Consider the following 21,309-nt stretch of genomic DNA (forward strand, 5'->3'; position numbering starts at 1 on the left):
TGTCTATAATTGAACAAAAAGAGTAATGTCTATATTGGGCAGCTGTAAACAAGGCAATTTGAAGCAGCCAGTTTTGTTCTTATTTTCTTTTTGTGTTCTTCAGCTGACTGTTATTGCATAATTTAACATGAGAGATTTCTTCATGTGGTTTTACAATATTCGTTGGCCAGAACAATGGTTTGATATATTTTTGTTATCTTTTTTATTTTGTTTGTTAATTTTATTTTGTTATCTTTATTATTATTTTGTTTCATTTTGTTATCTTTGTTATTTTTATTAATATTTGTTTTTATTTATTTAAAAATTTTGAGCTTTATAACTATTCTTTACATTTTACTTTCAATGTAGGCTACTACTGAATGTGAAAACAATATTCCTGCATGGGCAATTCAAGTTTTCTGTATTCAAGATTTTATAGTAATATTTAGAAATATTAAAATTGTGACAGGTAACAGTCTCCTCTGACTTGAAATTTTTTTCAAAACCACATCGTTATTCCTCCAAATCATCACATGATGTCGCTAAATGCAAACTATAAAATTGGCTATAAATTCATAGCGGTTTTAATTCGGCTACGCCAGTGAAGTGAGTTTGAGGATGAGGAAGATATTGAAGTCTTGCTCGGGCTAGTTTCATGCCAGTTTGGTTTCTAATGATCGTGTTGATTGTTTTCGTCGTATGTCATAGTTGAATGAATCACATTCTAATTCCTTGTTCTGAATTGGTCCAGTCACTGAATCTGTCATTTATCTCTGCGGAATCCACATTACACGCTAGAGATTCATTAAAAAGCCCAGTGTTCCAGTAAATTCGAATTATTTATATAGGCTACAGCGGGTTCAAAACTTTATTGATCGCCACTGTAATTCATCACGTTATAGAGCGGTTAATTGGAAGGCTGCTCATTCCAATAACTGCAGTGGTATATAGCACATTGTCTTTTTGATCAAAACAAACGGTCATTTGTCTTTTAATATTACACTTACCCCGCCTATTGGGTGTGCGCTGATCATTGTCAAATCCGATTGGTTGAAGCTGAGCCCAAGAAAAACCGGCCCTGCTACATTTCCACCTTTCATTCAGAGTATTGTATCAGATTGAGTGTGCATGTGAGTACTAGTAGGCTATGTAACACACAACGATTCCATCAAACACTGGAGTTGAGAAAAGACATAACTCGTAGGTGAGAGCCTGCGCGCTCATGTTATTCTAGTTCCTATCTAAGGAAGAGGAACTAACAGAGAGGTCGGGAATAACACACATGATGGCATTTTCTTCTCTTTGGAAGTATTGCGCTCCCCTTTCTCTCCTACTGCTCCTGTCTTATTCGCATACAGGTAAGAATTATTTATTCAGTCTATGAACACTTTGAAAGTTTACTTGCCAGATGTTTCACTAAAGAGAACTATTTATCCAATGCTGCCATCGCGAGACATGTAAACACATCGGCATATGCATCACCTACAAGCACATCGACTGCATTAAATCTGGTAGAAATCATGTTAGATTCCGTTGTATTGCATTAATACGAAAGTGAAATTAAAACGGTTCTTCTAAAGTTCCTGCTCCCGTTTCACGTTTTCTGCTATGTCTTGCAGGCTAATTATCGTTTATTATTTTGGTCAGTAGTTTGCGTCACTCACCTGCACCTCTGCTGACTCCGTTTGCTCTAGTAATAAAGTGGGTTCGCTCAATAACTGCACGTACAGTAGCACACATATGTGCTTGATGATTCATTTTTAGATGCTTTTCTATGTGCATTAATTCTTCGTTTACGCTCGCGCGCATTATTGTTCAGATATTGTGCACTATGCTTTGTTCTTTCATTTATCGATGTCCTTTGAGACCTCGAGCAGTGTACGTATTGCCATTGCGTCAGTCAGTAGAAAAGCGCAGATACCTTATATGTCATATGTCATAGCCGAATGCGCTGTTCGGAGGTCCCGCTCTGAGCTCCTCTGCGCAGGGGTTACTGTCCCATATCAGTCTCAAATACAAGACTGTCAGAGCAAATCCCAACACGGGCCGCGTATTTCACGCTTGCCATCGCATGATAAGTGCATCTGCTGTGTCTTGGGATTTGGATTACAAGAGCATCTTGAAGATACTAGCTGGTCGTTTAATTTCTCTCTCCTAGCTGTGCCATCTGTTTGTAAGATGAGGCTCAAATTAATAATTATTAAGCAAGAGCGAAGTAAGCATGGGAAGAAAAGAAAATGCGTTTGCACTTTATGAGGTGTCTTTAACATTTGCCTATGGGGCCGAAAATCACTTCTGATAATAAGTCCAACAGCACGATTGTGAGGTTTATATGACAACCATTTAATAACTTACCTTGCAGATAAAAAAAAAAAAAAAATGCTAGTTCTGATTCGCCAACGAACATAGTTAAAAAGAACAAGACAAACCATGCATCCACCAAGCAACGCAAAAACGAAATAAATGCAGGTCTGGAATATCACTCTGTTCCAGATCCACTCCAGGTTTTCCATTTCCTGCTCACTGAGGAGACGAGAGAAACCCACTCCAAGCGATCATGGAGAAAAGTGGAAACAAAAACCCTCTGCACTTTTAAAACATAATTTTCTAGAATTCATACAAAAGCATAATACATGTTTCCATATCGATTACGACATAAGCTCAATATGCAAAGACAGTAAATCTGGGCCAAAAAACAACAACAACAAAGAGACAGTCCCTCATTTGAGTTCCACTTCATGTTTTCAATTTTATGGAAACAAAAATGTATCAATTTGAAATTCAAAAGCATTCCTTTGTTGAAATTCAGTTGCAATTTGTGGTCCGAGGCATGTGTGTTATGTGCATCATTGCTTAAATGAAAGGGTGTCTTCTCATTTGAGCCTTGGAGGTCAAGAAGGAGCTGTGGAGATGACTGTCATTAATCTCTCCTGTGACAAGAGGTAAAAGAGGAGAGAGAAAAGGGGGTTGCGGAGGGAAAGAAGGAGGGATAAATCTGATTATCACACCCCTTCATCATGTTAATCAATAGAGACTTTTGACACCATGTTGACATATCCTGTTTCCAAACACGGAACAGTTCGTTTCTTAGAGATATATAGCAAGATGGAAAGGGAAGAGAGAAAAGGAAGCAAAAAGAAGGAAAGTGTTTGAAATGATATGATCTTTGTTCCTACTGAATCAGACTGAAAGAGACAGAAATACAAAATGAAGACAACGTAAAGATGTAAACAGGATGGAAAAGTAGAAGACAGCCGGGGAAACAGATGGAGTGGCAGGGATAATGGGAAGAAAGAACCTTGAACCTGTAGGAAACCAGTCTAGGCAGAGAGAACGAGAGATGTAGAAACAGGAGCATAGAAAAATATAGAATTGTGTGTGTGTGTGTGTGTATGTGTGAAATTGCCCCTTCCCCCGGCCGGCACAAAAAATACAGAATGTACTAGGCTCAGTGACTGTGTGTGTCCCTTGGGCACAGGCTTGCAGACTCATGTTGTGTTCTCCATCTGAGCCCCTCTTTCTGTTTTTACCACTCTCTCATTGTCTCTCCCCCCCCCCCCCCTCTCTCTGCATGCCCTTTTTTGCAGTGCTGTGAGACTGAGACACACACACACACACACACACACACACACACACACACACACACACACACACACACACACACACACACACACACAAAATAAACGGCCACAACTGCGCCAGTTGCATTCTGCATGCTGCATTCCTCGCCCGTCCCCTCTCATCACTAGCCCTGCACAGTTAATCATCTCTATTTGTTTATTCGATGGCAAGCAATATGAGAGTCATTCGTTTGAATCTGTTTTCATCATTTTTTGGGACTCTGTCAATGTTGCTTCTGCTGGATGGGCAAATTGCCTCCTAATTGGAAAAAAGTATAAAAATAGCAGCACAGTTTAAGAGAATTTGTATGGATTTTTCTTTTTTCTTCAAGTAAAATGCAATTACATATCGCAGTTATAATAGTTGCCTTATTATATAGTTTGGCATGATTAGTCATGTGAATAAAAGTTGAAAAACAGCCATAGTTTTACAATATAAGGGGTCCATACTGCAGCTAAAGTGGTTTAAAAATGGGCAAATAAGTACTACAAACTAAAATCGAATTGCTAGTGGCAACAGTTTAGAAAACACTGTTGAAAAACATATGCGTGTTCTGGCATGCAACAATGACATGATGTTCAATTTGTGACCAAAGTACTCTTAAACTGTTTCTTTTTAATGAGTCTGTCAAAAAGATTCAGAGAACTTGCTCGTGAGTTAGTGATTTGAATCAGACCCAGTGAATCGTTTACAGAGTTACAGATTACAGAGTTTTCGGCTCCCTCACTAAACCGTGATTCATTGTCTGATTGGAAATTCATGGAGAACCAAAGTAAACTGTGTTGTGATAAATGTTATTTTAAAAAAATGTTCAAATATTTCACAAAATTATTCGTCATTGTTTGCCACAGTGAAGAAGTCCAATACTAATGTTGAATTGACTGTAAGGAAAACTTTGGAGTAAAACTGTAATGTGGGTGACATGTTGCCACAATAAAGCACAATATCTGACTTTTTATCAACTGGTTGGGCATTCATATTCTTATAAAAACAGAAGGCACAAATACAGTCAGGTAGGGATGCACCGATATGAAGCCGATAACCGATATATTGGCCGATAAATCTAAATCCAGATTTTTGGATTTCATTTTTGAGAGCCTGATTACTAAAACAAAAGTTTCCCCATTAAAAGCCATGTCCCAAGCACACAATTATAATGTTCTCATTATAATTTTATGTAGCCTATGACAGCACATAACTGTATTTTCCTTTTTTGAAGGGATTCAAAAACATCACATCACATGAACAGAGCGCATCTGAAGTGTCTCGGCTGAAGGAAATAATCCATTATTTATCGGCTTGAATATATCAGCCAAATTTTCTTATCGGGGCGATAACGACAACATTAAAAATGAACATATATCAGCCAATACCAGTATGGTGGCCGATATATAGTGCATAGTAGATATAGAAATTGGATTTTATCGAGCCATTTTGTAAACTAAAAAAGTCATTTGTTCTTTTTTTAGTCTGGGGCCCTATATATATGGGGCATGGAAATTAAGTAGCCTATGTCTTTTGTTTCAAAGTTTTGATTTCCTAGTCTTATTCAGATGCAAAATTGGTGTATTTTGCAGGGTAGGCTTTATAGGATTAGCTGCACATGTAGGGCAGAAATTGGTATTTTCTCTTGACACTTTGTTCTGTAATGCTATGAGGAAGCCTTTATCTTGAGCCAAGGTTTATCCTTTGATTCCAGTGTATGGTTGTGTAATTCCCCCAGTAAAAACATGTTGACATTTAATTACAGTGGAACCCCTCCCACCAGTATGTTAAAAACAGACATATAGTAAAGCCTTCAGGTACACGCTTTCTATTTTTACTTTGATTTCACAGTAAACACTGAACCCAGGTAGACAAAAAAAGACAACATAAACATAGAGAGCTGGTGAAGAGTGTTATAGCTACCCAGCTTTCTCTTATCACTGTAAAAGATTACACATTTTACAGCCCAATATAAACAGATGTTTAGGGATCATACTGTTACTTAACACAGAAGATAGAAAAGCGAATAAGAGTCATAGGTGTACTGAAACTCGTGAACACCTTCAATTTGAAGACGAAGAGATAAAAACTGGGAGGAATAGACCTATTTCAAACCGTTTCAATGGAGGGCTGGATTCATCATTGTGTTTTATGGAGTCGTTACACAGGTTGGGTTTGTCGGTAACTTTATTTGACCGTAATTATCTTCAATCTGATTCGACTGATTAGACTCTCCTTTAATTTTCTCATTCGCTCTCATCGTCTGCCTGCGGTCACTCATATTAGACTCGATACTTTGTCTCATTTCAGAGCTTACATGCCGAAGAGGAGGTTATTGGAAGACTGTGCGGTTTTTAAATGACAGAAATGATGAATCAGACGCTTGTGGGTCAAGTTGACTACAAACATTATTGAGCAAGGCCAGCACACCGCTGTAATGAAGCCGAAACTCTTCCATCTCTCCCTAAAGAACATCTCGAATATTATTCTAATGAAACACTCTCAGAAAGGTGTGCCCATTATGCAAGCTTATTTTTCAGGGTTATCACTCTCAAGCTGTTTCTGCGGCTCGCTTGGATTGAATTCAGGCACATTCATTGTGGGAATTTAAGTGCTTGCTCTCTGATAAGTGTGTGAATTATTGAAATGTGTCTGTTCGTACTGGACCAGATTCTGTCTGTGTCACTTGTGAGAAGGCAAAAAGCTTGCCAGACACGAGTTGTCAATAATTCAGACTTGGGTTGAACTTGTGAAGATCTAATTTTTCTTCCTCTTGTCCTGAGAGATGTCTGAGTGGCAGTGAATGTCTTTCTCAGCACTATGAATAAGACTTCAGAACAGCAATGTTTCTCTGTGTCTTTATCCCACAGCTTGAAATGTAGAACCAGATAGAAATGTATCAGTCTGAAATTACCTTTTTTCCCGAATGAGTACTAAGATAAATTGAGCTTTATTAGTGTTTTGGCTAGAGATGGGTCACTATGGTTTACTCAGGGGTTTTCAAACCTTACGAGCGACCCCTTTCCCAAAGTAAAATAAAAAATAGACTGAAAAATGTATACTATGAAATTTGTATGTGAGAAAAACAGGATATTATATTATATTAAAGACAGAATGAAATAATTGCCTTTTATATCGACATTTTACTAAAGCCAAAACAAATTATTCAAATATTGCCTAGAAAAGATATACTTAAACTTTGGATTCAGGGACCCCTAAGGGTCAGAAAAGTGAACGTTTTATTTAGGGCTGTCAAAGTTAAAAATGTTAATTAAATATGTTAACGATTATCACTTTAAACTCATTTATTGAAATCATTATATTAATTGTGATTTATTTAAAAAATAATTTATCACAAATAGCCCTATTTTTTTTTTTTTAACACAAAAGCATCTTCATATTTTAAATTCAATTTAAGATACATAAAAAAGACATCATTTTTTACATCTAACATTACTTCAACAAAGTGAGTCTGAATAGAAAGAAAACCCTTTTCATATAATATTTCAAATGTTTGTTTTGGCCTTAGTATACTAAAACATATACGTTAGAGGCAATTATTTAATTTTGGAAACATGTCGTCTAACATAAAACAATTAATTTTTTCAGCATAAAAAAGTGTGTGTGTGTATATATATATATATATATATATATATATATATATATATATATATATATATATATATACATATATATACTTTTTATGCGTAAAAAATAAATTGTTGTATTACACACACACACACACACACACACACACACACACACACACACACACACACACACACACACACACACACACAATGGGCTCATATACATCCTTAGTATTAAAAGATTAAAAAACCCTTGGTTTAGACAACCAGCTGACTAGTCCGTTTTGAAAATATGTATTTACTCATCTCTCACTCTGGAAATACCCCGAAATCACGAGTGCTTTCAGTTCTGCTCTCTTTACACCAAGAATATCTCTATTTGGATTTTTTTCTAGAGAGAGACATGAGAGAGAGAGAGAGAGAGAGAGAAAGAGCGAGAGAGAGAGAGAGGGGGGGGGGGGGGGGGAATCAAAGACACTGCTCTGAGACATGAAAAGAGAGGTGGAGGAGAGAGAGAGCCAGACTTAAGTGGATGTTGTGGTTGATTGCCACAGAGGTGAACATTCCTCCATATAGGGGACAGTGTTGCCATGACTTTACAAACTCTGCCCTGTGCTTGTTTAACAGCCCTCTAACCTCTGTCTTTTGTTTTGCTCCTGCTTTCATTTCTTTGCCTCATCCTTCCACCTGTTTCCAAGACTCCCGTCAAGTCTCTGTTCCATACCCACATGAGGTAAAAAGGTCCCAGGCTTTTGCAGCAATTACAGGAGTATGAGTGGCACTAAAGCCCTCACAAGGCTTGATTAGATGAAGGGCCCATTAGAACTAAAATGGGCCCCTGTTCCAGATGGAGTGTGTGTGAAAGGATAGCTTCTTGAGAGGGAGACTAATGCACCGATTACATAATGTGGAGAGGGTGGAGGTATTAATGAAGCTCGAGATGAGCGCTGAGGGCTGGGGGGAGCAGTCCTTACTTGGGACAGGAGTGTGTGACATGAGTTGATCTGACCACTGCACATTCTCATGCAGGGAGGAAAGGACATTTTTTCACTTATTTTCTCATTAATATTGTTTTTAGATGTTTAAATACCTTCTTCAATCCCAGTTTAATATTCAGAGACACTTTTAAATAAGCTGAAAACACACTGTGGCAAAATGGCAAAACATTGCTCTGTCTGTTTAAGCATCCTGACCAGATCAATATAGCAACAATGGCTCAGCCAATGGTGTTAGTTTAGGGGCGGGGCTATATGTTTGGAAAACCTGTCTGAAAGCAGTCAGTTTTATAAACTTTACTGCCTTACTAACTATTAATAAGCAGTAATTAGGAGTTTATTGATGCAAAAGTCAATAGTTAGAATTGGACCCTCATCTAAAGTGTGACCCAACTTGGTTATCCTGTATTTATCTATGCTTGAAATGAATGTATTTGTTCTTATTTTTTTACTGACTGGTCACTTATCTTTAATAATGTTTGCTGATCTGAAAAATGATCTGATCCGTGACTCAAAAAATGATCTGAATGGTGAGTTTTGTTATCCGTTGCACCAATACTCCATGCATGGTCTCCTTAATTATATGGTTAAAGCACATGGACTTGCTGGAAGAGCATATTGATTACTTTTTTTTTTTAAACAGTCAATTTTGCCATTTAGTTTGGTGATGCTAGTGGCACAGAAATTACACACTTCACCTTGAATATTTATTTTTTTAGAATGGCTAAGGGTCAGAAAAGCTGAAGAATTGAATAGGATCCTAACAAAATCTTAACCATGGGTTTCACCAAAATACAAAATATATATATATATAATTTAATTTAGGCACTTTTACTGATAAACGCATTAAGAGGTAGGGCAGGAAATCCTGTGTAGAAGATGAAGGAAAATGATTGGGAAATGACCAAAATACCATAGCTGGGTGTTTCTTTAACTGCGGGCACTTTTATGTCCCAGGGGTTGACTGTTATTAAAACAACAGAGTTACATTTTGTCTTTTTGTTATATGAAGGCCAACTGTCCTGGAGACATTTTACTATGCCTTCATCATTTTTTTATCCTTTCATGTAGAACTATACTGTCAGTATTAAAGTATGAAAATCCATTCTAAAAAATATGATAGATTACGCATCTCAGATGATCTAAACAAAGACTTAAGCAAAAGCTAATATACCTGTTAGGGACAACAGTCTCAGTGAATAGTTTGAAATGGAATGTGAAGGAAACTCACTTGAAAAGAATATTTTGATTGTGTGTCATTTCAATTCAAGCTCTGATTTATAATTGAAATTATTTAATTGTGTATTGATTGGAATTTTTCTTATATCTTCAGGGGAAAAAAATACAAAAGCGACAGTATTCTTCTGGGATGTATGTATGTCCACTGTTGGACATTGTTTGTAGACAAATAACTAGTGAGTGTGAAAAGTGTTTAAAAGATTATATTTTCTAAATGTCCAGTATATTTTGTATATTTTCTAAGGTTGAAGAAATGCTCAGTTACCATGGTACAGTTCTGTAAGGCCAGAAAAAAAGGAGGAAGAACAGGCTGAAGGGTTAAAGGAGAACAGCGTGAAGGTCTCAGCACCTACACTACACAGTTCAATGGTGTGTGAAACAGTGGAGAATGGGAAGTTAAAGAGGCTAGTGTGCACAGCGGAGGACTCGGCTGAGGAGAGTGGAGAGCGAGAGACGGAGGGAAGAATTACAAACAACTGAGGTAGTCGAAGAATCAAGAAAGAGCAGCACATCAGAGTGGAGGTTAAGATATCCTGCCTCCAGTGAGAAGATTAAAGAAAGAGAGAGAGCATAAAGAGGACAAACTAAGTGGCAACTAGTTGTGTAGGTGACTGAAGCAAACAGCAAAAACATGGCACCTTCACAAAGTGAGAACAGATGATCAATGAGGACATTTTACTGCCGACCACCCACCCGTCTGGAGCTGAGTGGCAGGTCAGGGGTGAAGCACACACACACACACACACACACACACACACACACACACACACACACACACACACACACACACACACACACACACACACACACACACACACACACACACACACACACACACACACACACACACACACACACACACACACACACACACACACACACACACACACACACACACACACACACACACACACACACACACACACACACACACACAATCACATTTCCCTCCCAGTCTTCTGTTCTCTCAGATATGCCCACTGAAGCGCTCAGCAGTGGCCTGGTAAATGAGAATTGCAGGGTTGTGCAACATTCAGAACTAAAGAATTGTCAATTTGAACAGAATTATCACACACACACCAAAGGAAATCAGTGCTTTAGTATTATTTATGTAGTAGTAGTTTTTATTTATATTTAGAAATTAGTTTTTATTTTTGTTTTTACTAACCTACTTTTGTTATTTGCTTTTGTCATTTTTACTATTATTATGTTTTATATTTTACGATTTTTACTATTTAGGTTTCATTTATTTCAGTTTTAGTTTTAGTTCAGTTTCAGTTTTTATTTATTAGTTCCATTAAGTAATTTTAGAGCTTCAACTTTAACTTATTTCAGTTAGTTTCCAGGGTAGGTAGCATTTCCATCCATCCATCCATCCATCCATCCATCCATACCTTCAAAGCTTTTTCAACATTTCCAAAACTTTAAAACAAGGTTTTGTCAAGGCAAACAAACTATGCTTTTCTAGTTAGCAAGTTACAGTCAATGAAAATTGTATGTCTATAGCTTACATTCAAATTCAAATAGCAACTCTGCATTTGTGTTTGCTGCTTCAATTCAAATGATGAAATTGAAAAGGCAGAGGATTACTGCTTGAATATAAATAGAGGACCTGACTGAAAACCTGCAGTTAACTGGGAAGGAACGGCACATTATCGAGGTTTGATTACTTTCCTTTAAACTCTCAAAAAGCGATCGGCACTACTGCGGGTCAAGGGCCACACGGAGGGGAACATATACATGGTCAAGTATCCCTCACAGAAAACACCAAACACTGAATGATAGATGCTCTCAGCGATAATGATTACCTGGAGATTACTTTGAAAACAAATTGAGGTGATGTGAGATGCGGGATTGAGAAGCACTTCAAACGTGGATCAGAGCCAGAGAGTACAGCAAGATCCAACACTGCAGCATCAGCACAATGCTGTCCCCCTTCCAACCCTATAACAATGAATTCAGGCTTGGAAGTGAACCTTTGATCTTGGATAATTAGTAGGCGGTAAATAAATCTTCATTAGCTGTAATGAATTACACCACAAAACAAAAAAACATCAAAGTTGCTGGTAATTCCACAATTAAAGTCTCAATGTATGCATCGAGGACAAGGGCAGCACTTGCGGGTACGTGCTTTCGGTGTTGTTTAGACTCTGTATAGTAAAAAACACAGTATAGCAAGCACGAGGTCATCTTGTTGTTGTTGTTCTGGCGATGCGGAGAGTTTGTCCTTCCAGGGCTGGCAGGCAGAATTGGCCCGAGGCTCCAATAGCAGGAGATTACTTACTCTAACAATGGATTACGTTTCCGAGATTGTCTCAGTTCGAGGGGCGTGCGTGAGGTGCTGAGACATCCCGGGATTGTGACCTTGACCATGGATGATTGCGGGAACTCAGCTCCAGGGAGCTCTTAGCGAGAATAGGAAAATGCATAATAAGACAGGAAGGGTTTTAGTATGAATGAATGCAGGCATGACTGTGGTTGTGCAGGAGATTTGGAAGTCTTGTTTCTTGCACCCCTCAGACCAAACCTGGAGGGCTCGACAATCTCGCAACTCATCTGAAAAAGAAATAATGTTATCATCTCTCGCACACACGGGTGGGATGACTCACGTCCCCCTCTGCCTCGCCGGCAAATCGCATTGCTGTGCAAGCTGTTATATTAACAGTAATTTCTGATGCAAACACACAAATGTGCGTGATTCAGTTTTTGAGGTGAATATCAGCCTCTAGCGCCCCGGGGAAGAGTGGAATCCTTCAGTATACAGCTTTAATTACCCATGATTCTCCTTTACCTTATCTTTGTTCAACTAATGAAGCTCAGAGGAACGCAACTGGCTGCTACAGGAAATTGTGTAATTAAAAAAAGATTGCCTATATTGTGGAAGATGGATGGCAGCGGAAGACTCTCAGAGTGACTTTTATGTGCATACATGGATATTAAGACAGTTGGAGTTAACATAATCGGTTGGTCTGGTTGTAGATGCAGGCAGGTGGTTGCTTAAGGGTTAAAGAAGTTTACCCAGAAATGACAATGTTGTCATCTTTTATACACTCTCATGTCTATCCAAACCTGTATGACTTTGTATCTTCTGTGGAAAACAAAAGAAGACATTTTGAAGGATTGTTTTTCGCAATAAATCAGTTGGGTCCGAAACAAAACTGGATTCCATTGTCATTCTGTGGACTAAAAAACTCTGAGACAAAATATCATCTTTTATGTTCCACAGAAGAAACAAGTTTGGAATGACATGAAGGTGAGCAAATGATGACAGATTTTAACTATCCTTTGAAGAAAGACCTTATTTTCAGGAAAATATCTCTTAGCTTGCTGGAAATGGCTGTTTAAAAAATTGTCCTGGAGGTAAACTCGGGCTGCAGATCTGACATCCGTATGGATTTTTTTCATATTAAGCTTTTCAACAATATTCGTTCCCCTCCTCTCTCTCTCACTCTCTGTTGGCTTCTGACCTCTTCTGCTTTATTTGTAACACACACACTCCGGCTCTATACATACAGTAGATATTCCTCCTGGTAGGTTATGCTGTGGTGTCTGTGATGTAGGGGAAAGTGATTTTCATGGCAGTGGCTGTGGGCTATGTTTTGTAAGGGAAGTTGTGTGTGTGTTCGCCAGGTGCTCTGTTGCAGGGCACTCAGTCCTGGTGTCCAGATTTGATGCTTGTGGCGGTTTTGTGCTAATTTACATACAGAGAGTCTGTTGTGATTTTACTTCTACCTCCGGCAGACTCACCACCCCCTTTTAGTCCCTCTTGTATTTTTTAGGACTGCAACTAACAGTGTTTTTTTTATAACCGTTTAATCCGTGAATCATTTCTTAGGTTAATCATATTAATTATGCAGATATGCTTTGATTTAATCACTTAATCAGATGTCTCTTACTAAATTCTCTTCAAATTTACGAAGGAGGTCGACTGTTCTGCAGGAACACACATAGAATCTACCATTACTTTGGATGCATATAGGATTTCACCTTTCAGTTATGGTGCATTTAAAACCTAAATAAGATTTTTATCAAAATGAATGCGCTCAGTTTGATTGACATGCGTGCACACACTCTATGAAGTATTTGATGGTCAAACGACGACTGCAACATTTCGTTCACTTTCTGTTAGGAAGAGCTGTGAAGTAAAAATGTTTGCATTAAAAAAATGTAGTGATTTAATATTATGTCCTGATGAAAATCCACTTGAACAGCTCATTTGTAATCAACATAACAAAGCACTGATTAATTAGTCATTCATTTTTACTATAAATCCCCTGTATGACTTTCTTTCTTTTGTATAACATAAAAGAGGATACTCTAAACAATGCTGTTAATTAAGCACTTTCAGTTCCCATTGAATGCCATTGTATGGTCACAAAATATAATGGAAGTCAATAAGAACCAAAACTATTTGGTTACCCACATCTTTAAAATATTTAATATTGTGTTCCACAGAAAAAAAGAAAGTAATACAGGTTTGGAAGAAAAAAAGGGTAAGTAAATTATGACAGAATTTTCAGTTTTGGCTGACCTATCCCTTTAAATACTGGTGAAAATTTGGCATTATCAGCTGCTTCTTTAAAAGATGTGATGGTCTCAGCAGTTCGGGTGAAGTTTGGCAGCTCATTCACCAGAGGTTTTAGAGAGGGACTTTCTGAGTTGTGAAGAAATAATGTGGTGTCACTCATTCAGTGACCTTTAGCTCGAGGGAGGAAGCATAAACTTGTATGAGTGTATTGAGGTAGGGAGGTGCTGTTCTGTAATACTTTATATTGTACATTGCAGTTTAATGTATGTAGCCTACTACTACAATAAAACCTCTCTAAACTTGAATTTTCTTGCAGATTCACTTACCAGGTGGTCCCTAAATGGCCAGTCCATCTATGGTTGGAGCCCTAATTTCTTTGCTTAATAGTCTCCCTCTTTGGCTCTTTCTTTAAATTCCCTTGTTTCTATCTTGGTCTGCTGAAGTGTGCACTTTGGATCTGTGCTGTACTGCATTTTTCTTATAGTAGATCTTTCTCACGTTTGTATTTCAGCCCACCAAAATTTCCTGTTCCCCCTCATTTCCCCTTCCGCTCACCCTTCATACTTTCCCTCAATCACTCCCTCCACCACTGAAGTTCTTTCACTTTCAGAAGTTTCACCTTTCTACTCACCCTTCTGTTGTCTGTCATTCTCTTTGAATTTAAAGTCATCGCTCATTTTGGGTGACATCCAGCGGGAGCTTTTCAGTACAGCAATGGGGCGTTTAAAACTATTTACTCGCATCAATTTTTAATTTTCTCATCTCTCTGCATTATTGTCATGCTGAGGAATGTAAAGCGGACACCTCTCTCTCTCTCCATCTCTCTTCCCTTCTCTTTTCCCTCAATTTCCTTCTTTTCCCTCAAGCCCAGTTTATCTCTTTATCCATTATACATTGCTCTTTATGTCTCTCTGCCAAGCAATATAGCATAAGGTTTATGTGCATATCAGGGAATAGCAGGGGACTGACTGGGTCTGTATGAGTGCGTGTGTGCGTAATATGCACTTGGGGACACTAGCGGTCATTGGATCAGAAGTGTGCAGCTCTCACACACACACACACACGCATTATTGTGCTTGTGTCATTATTATGCAGAATGCATTTCCCAGCATGGCCTGGTCACTTGCATTTACACACACACACACACACACACACACACACACACACACACACACACACACACACACACACACACACACACGTGACAGGAGAAACATTGAGCCATAATGATAGAAGGCTTTTCAATCAACAAGTCGCCAACATTTACCATGATTTACTGTGGTAATACTAACTGAAACCATGGGAGGATTGCGGCAGAAATGTGGGATATTCATAGCGAATTTTATTATATTATTAATGTAGACATAAAAGGAGTAATGTAATATAATTCCAGTATTTTTTGTTATTAATCTATAGCCGTTTTTGTGCATTTTTTTTACTAAATGTCTTTAGGCTATACTGTTTTCACAACAAAAAACATAATTTACTTTTCACCATGTGAAAGTGATGTTTTACCTGTGGTTAACATGATCCAAATACTATGGAAGACTACTATTGCAAAACGCTAAACAGTTCTCTACATTAGACATCATTCAAAACGAACAGCTCTTTTGTTTCATTTAAAAAAAACTGCCATTTAAATGGCACATTAATTTACCGATTACCTAAAAAAAAATCTGTTAAATTTACGGAAAGAAACTGGCAGCTGTGGTTACCAGAAATTTCCCGTAAAAAATACAGTAGCAACATTTTAGGTTTTACAGATTTAACTTAAAATTTACAATAATACACCGTATTTCATTATCTGATATAATGATAATTTACCGGCCTATTGAAGTATTAATATCTGTTTTGTACCATAGTAATACACTGACAACCAACAATCACAGCAGTAATGAGAGTCACATGATTAATCAAAGCTCATCACAAGTAGTTCTTCCATAAGAAAGTTAATATTAATATATATAGAAGGTGCACAGTGTCATTCACACAAACATTAAACACCATCATGGTAACACACATGAAATTTAAAAAAAACAATAAACATTAATTTAACAACATTAAATGTAACATAAAACCCTAATGTACATACACTGATTATAAAAAAACTAAGAAAACCATGACGAAACAGTTATTTCAACAAAAATGTTGTTCGTTTTTACTTCCAAAAACTGTAAATTTAACGGTATTTTACTGTAAAATGACATTACATGTTAGATCTATCACAGTTATTTACCGTATATAATAAGGAAACTTTCTGTTAACCAATTAACAGTTTTTCACTGTAGAATTTTTACAGTCTTTTACTGTTAAAATCACAATGATTTTTTACAGTGATACACAATGATCATGTGTGAAAACACTAATAATTTCATCTCTTAGACATCAAATCTTAAATTTACATTTATTTTGTAAATACAGATTGTTTCAAAGCAGCTTCACAATAGAAACAAATTTAAATTCTGCTGTAAAGCAGCTCTAGCAAGCCAATAGTTTTATTATACAGCTCAAATCAGTTCAGTTCAATAACTGTAAAGTTCATCAATTGTGCACACATACTGTAAATACAGTGTATTCGTGCTCATAGGCCTACATTAGGGTGGTCCTTATCAAGTCCAATTTTTTTTGTTGCAAAATGTTAGTGTCTTAACCTTTTAAACTGTTCCTTTTAACTTCAAAATTAGAAATATGCAAAAATGTTGACAAAAAAATTATATTTAGAGGTAGCTCAATCATGTGGAAGATTGCCTATGTTAAGATGTGCGGCGTTATTGTGATATGCAAGTAATATTAAAAGTTGCTGCAAATGAACTACATTTTATTGAAATCAGAGCAACATTGACATGACAACGACGACGACAACAATCTCAAAAAAGCACAAAGTTTTCAACAATCCCTCATTTCTGATGCTCAGCAGCCAGTGTTGACTTTTTGCAGTCTGGATAGATCCGTCGGTGATCTTCCACCACATGAAGGAGAAACTGCAGTTGTTCTTCAGAGTGTGTGAGATAGCCACTGTATTCTTGAATCAGAGCCACTCCTCGGCGTGATCACTGACTAATACTTTCATTGGTTGCCTGTGCCTCCTGATAATCTGCTTGATTCGGCCAAAGTTCCAGGTCAATTTCAAGGAACGTAATGTAATTTTTTAAACCAAAAAATGTGCTCTAAACCCAAACAATAACCAAGGTGATCATCAATAGAAATATGTATTGATTCCACCAGGAAAGGTAAATCTGCTAAACCGGGTCATGGATGGATTAATTTGGATTTAGTTTCTACAATAAGTAAACTGAGATATGTATCTAAAATACATATTTAGGAATATATGGTGCATTAGATGCTTTTATGGAGATTTTTTTGGAATTTTACTAGCCAGGTACAATACCAAATCAAATGATCTGTTTTTAAGAAAATCATCAAAATCTCATTAAGTTTAAAGCTATTGAGCTACCAGTAATTATTATGTTACTGCCATAAAAAAAACATAAAAAAAACCACCCTATAGCCTACATGTAAGTGTGAGTGCTATGACAAACTCCTTTGCACTCCAGTGAACAAGCATAAGACACAAGATAGTAAATCACACCCTCATTTCCAACACAGAACGCTATTAAGAACAATACATCATTTGAGATGTGGAAATTTTCATTACATTCAAAAATATATGACAGAGTTATCCTGCTGTGCATATATTTCGGATTTGGACATTGTTAGTAGTCAAATTAAATAAACTAGGGAGAGTATGAAAAGTGTATTTTAAGACAGATTACTTTCTAAAAGTCCACAAGGCCAGAAGTGCTCATAGTCGAAGAACACTCTTACACAACTGCCATTGTGCTGGACATGAAGCACCATGGGATGAATATATTAAATATATTTGCATCTTGCCAAGGAATGATTTGGAACTGCAGTTTGACACGAATTCTCCAGAAGATTCCTCAACAGATTTATTTATATGCATTTTAGCAGTTCAGTCTTGTTATGCACCATCTAAGAAAGCAAAAAAAAAATAAAGTTAATTTATATGTATATGTCACAAGGATCTCTATGAGAGGATAAAAAGAAGTAAATAAACCACAGTCCTCCAGTGAAACAGGCTGTAGTCTGGAAATAAAAGGGCTAGCTGAGCCCTCATCTACTCGTAAAATATATCCCAACTGAGCTGTACCATCCAGATTTTCAGCCAACTATACAGCTGCGGTGGGAACGATGACAAGCATACGCATACAAATGCACTCACACACACTTACTTAGGTAATCTGAGCAGGCTCGGACTAGCTGGCGCACACTCTAATTTTCAGGAAAGGAGTGGACAGAGTGACCTAAGCTAACCCAGAGTTACATTTTACATGTCTACACTAAAGGACACGGGAGTCTAGTGAATGAATGCTGGCAGTGGATTCGACTCCCTATTGTTTTATAATGTTTTATGGAGTCATCTGCTAGTTTAAATTAGCTAGCTCTCATACAAAAACTTATACTCAAAACTCCCATGGTGCCTTATGTGGTATGTTACTCTAATAAAGTCCTCGAGGCCTGAAGTTTAAGAACATCACACACTCCCACGGTTCACATGCTGTTCGCACACACACAAACACACACACACTGTTATGCTGTCACACTGTGGGATATGGTAAGTCTTGGCTCTGCTGGGAGGTTTAACAGCAGCTGGAGGGGCATTTGTCCTTCACTCTCACTCCCACTCCTACTTTCATCCCTCCATCTTTAATTCAGCATCCCGACCCCCAAGTCCCAGCATCCACCTCTGCTCTCTGCCATTTGTTTTGTTCTCAAGTAGACCCAGCATCCCTCTCTCTCCCTGTCTAGGGGCTAAATCGCATCCTTTTATACTTCACCACCCCCTTTCAGATGAGAAAGTTGGCAGAAACCGAAAAACAGAAAGAAGATGTGAGTGCATGTGCGTGTGAATGAGGATCCAAAAAGAAAGCTGCGAAAGCAGGCGGAAACACACGTCTTTTGGCTTTGAATTAATCCCGTTGATTATACTGCCGAAATCTGGGTTGTGACACAGTTGTTATTGCTTTACGATATTAATAAAAGAGTGAGATGAAGAAAGGAGGCGGAAGGGAGGGGGGCGGGAGGAAAGATGGAGGAAAAGAATCAATGCAGAGGCTCGCAAGGTAATTAAAAGCAGCAATGGACAGGCCTTGAAAGCCATTATTAGTAGCTCTTGGTAAAATTACTATGATTACAGAAACAGCTCCACCAACACAGGCTTTTGTGTATAGGCAATAATTGCCCCTGCAATGGATTCAGATTCTCAACAATGTTGTTTTTCGTGATAGATGGGAAACAAAGCGAAGGGAGGAAGGCAAAGGCCAACACTCCTCGATGCCCCAGACGTCAATATAAGAATTAATCGCTTAATCGCTATCCACAGAGCAAATGTACTTTCATGTTCTCAATTACCTGTTGTGGACTAATGTGCTGTATTTATCATCAAGATCAGCTTCTTGGAGCTGCAGTGTAGTGTTTAGCATACAGGACACATTGAGATTCAAACTAGTTTGAGTTGATATCATGATATGGTGATGGCTTTACTCATGAATATTAATTTGTTCGTTCTGTGTGTTAATTAATAGCAGGATTCTGACATTATTAAAGATGTTGTTCAAATATTTTTGAATGTTTTCAAACGTTTTGTAAGCAGGCATGTCCTTACATACTTCAATATGTATTGATCTTGAGTTTAGGTTCAGTGGAGCATCTATTTAACATCAAATTACCATTAAAAATATTTTTGATCAGTTCAAGTGTATGTCATCTTCTAAACACTATAAAATGTTCCTTTCCAGACAAGCATGATAAAATGAAAGACATTTTGTATGTCAGCTTATGCTCGGATCAGATGTCTTTTTTCATTCTTAATGTGGGGCAAAAAGTTTAGTTTTAAGCTGTTTTATATCATATTAAAATGCTAATGTGAGTAACAGTTAAAGCCCAATGTAATTTTTTTCCTCATCATTTCCCATCATTAATTTTTTTTTTTTATAACAGCTCAAGCAGTAGAGCATGGCACTAGCAACACCAAGGTCATGGGGTCGATTCCCCAGGGAAAGCAAGAACTGATAAAATGTATACTTTGAATGCACTTTAAGTTGCTTTGGATAAAAGCGTCTGCCGAATACATTAATGCAAATGTTTCTTTTAGTAACAGAGATGCAATCAGAGCAGAAGGTTAGATCTCAGTTGATGTTGTGTATCTCTACAGAATGTATAAGCATGTCAAGGCTACACCACCGCTTTTCATTTTCCACATCCTAGAAAAGTCTCAGAAGTAATACACTGTTTGTGAATGCATTTAATTAATGGTAAAAGACACATTTCAAGCAAAACGTCATAAAATATTTTTAAATGCACAATTTTATGGTTGTCAAATGTTAGCATAACATGTTCATCTCACATGTGATATACTTCAACTGTGGTAACTCTTCTACGATACCTGACTTATGCATCGCACTAAAAATCATCTTGACACCAGGTCATAGGTCACTCTTTCACCGGAAAAAGAATTGCGCGCGGCCCTTACCGGAAGCCAGTGATTATAGTTTGTAAAGTTATAAATATGAATATTTTTCTTACAAAAACGGATTGCTTCACTTCAGAAGGCCGTTATTAACACACTGGAGGCGGATTACTTTTATGATTGATGGATGTGCTTTGTTTGGCCTTTGAAATCTAAGGTACTGTAACTGTTCACTACCATTATAAAGCTTGGAAGAGCCAGGATATTTTTTCATATAACTCTGATTGTGTTTGGCTGAAAGAAGAAAGACATATACAGGATGGCTTGAGGGTGAGTAAATTATGGGATCATTTTATTTTTCTTGTGAACTAACCCTTCAATCTACAGGTGGACTTCTAAAAGTGCCATATAGTGCACCTGCAGAAACACAAATTTGACTCCAGAGTGCATCATTTCCCAATCCCATGTCTTTTTTCACTGTCCTGTCTAAACAAGGCTTATGACAAGACAATGAAGATATCTTAACGAGACAACCTGAAAAATAGGCCAAAAAAATACATCAGTACTCTGTATTACTCCATGAGAATGAGTCATCAGCACTTCCTGTTCCTGTCTGATCTACACACACCCTAATGCAAATACTTACTCATTGGCACTCCTACATAAGCACTTCAAATGGTTGAAGCGCGGCACACACACACCCCGGCGCTTCCTCCGCCGTCCTCGTTAAGTAAAACAGAGAGGCTAATGCATTTGGATTTGGCACTGTGCAAATTCATCGCAGCTCCTCAGACATGACCCACTTTATCTGAAGTGGAGCCACATCCGTTATGCTGAGAATCTATCACCATTAGAGCTTAGCTCTCCAGTCCCACTGCCTAG

The 21,309-nt window shown here is 37.7% G+C and overlaps 2 protein-coding genes across 3 annotated transcripts in view; both read left to right on the forward strand.

Annotated features, from left to right (window-relative positions):
- Positions 1-21,309, forward strand: part of rps19 (ribosomal protein S19) — a 236,409-nt gene that overhangs the window by 78,532 nt on the left and 136,568 nt on the right. The gene's annotated exons all lie outside the window — the stretch shown is intronic.
- Positions 1,075-21,309, forward strand: part of cadm4 (cell adhesion molecule 4) — a 142,236-nt gene continuing 122,001 nt past the window's right edge. Inside the window, exon 1 of one of the 2 annotated variants that reach the window (XM_079893619.1) lies at positions 1,075-1,337. In XM_079893619.1, the coding sequence (XP_079749745.1) occupies positions 1,262-1,337 (76 nt within the window). In that variant the 5' untranslated portion in view covers positions 1,075-1,261. The remainder of the gene's footprint in view (positions 1,338-21,309) is intronic. The other variant, XM_079893621.1, reaches the window with a different exon arrangement.

The sequence above is a fragment of the Squalius cephalus genome (assembly GCF_949319135.1).
Source record: "Squalius cephalus genome assembly, chromosome: 15".
Lineage (NCBI taxonomy): Eukaryota > Metazoa > Chordata > Actinopteri > Cypriniformes > Leuciscidae > Squalius > Squalius cephalus.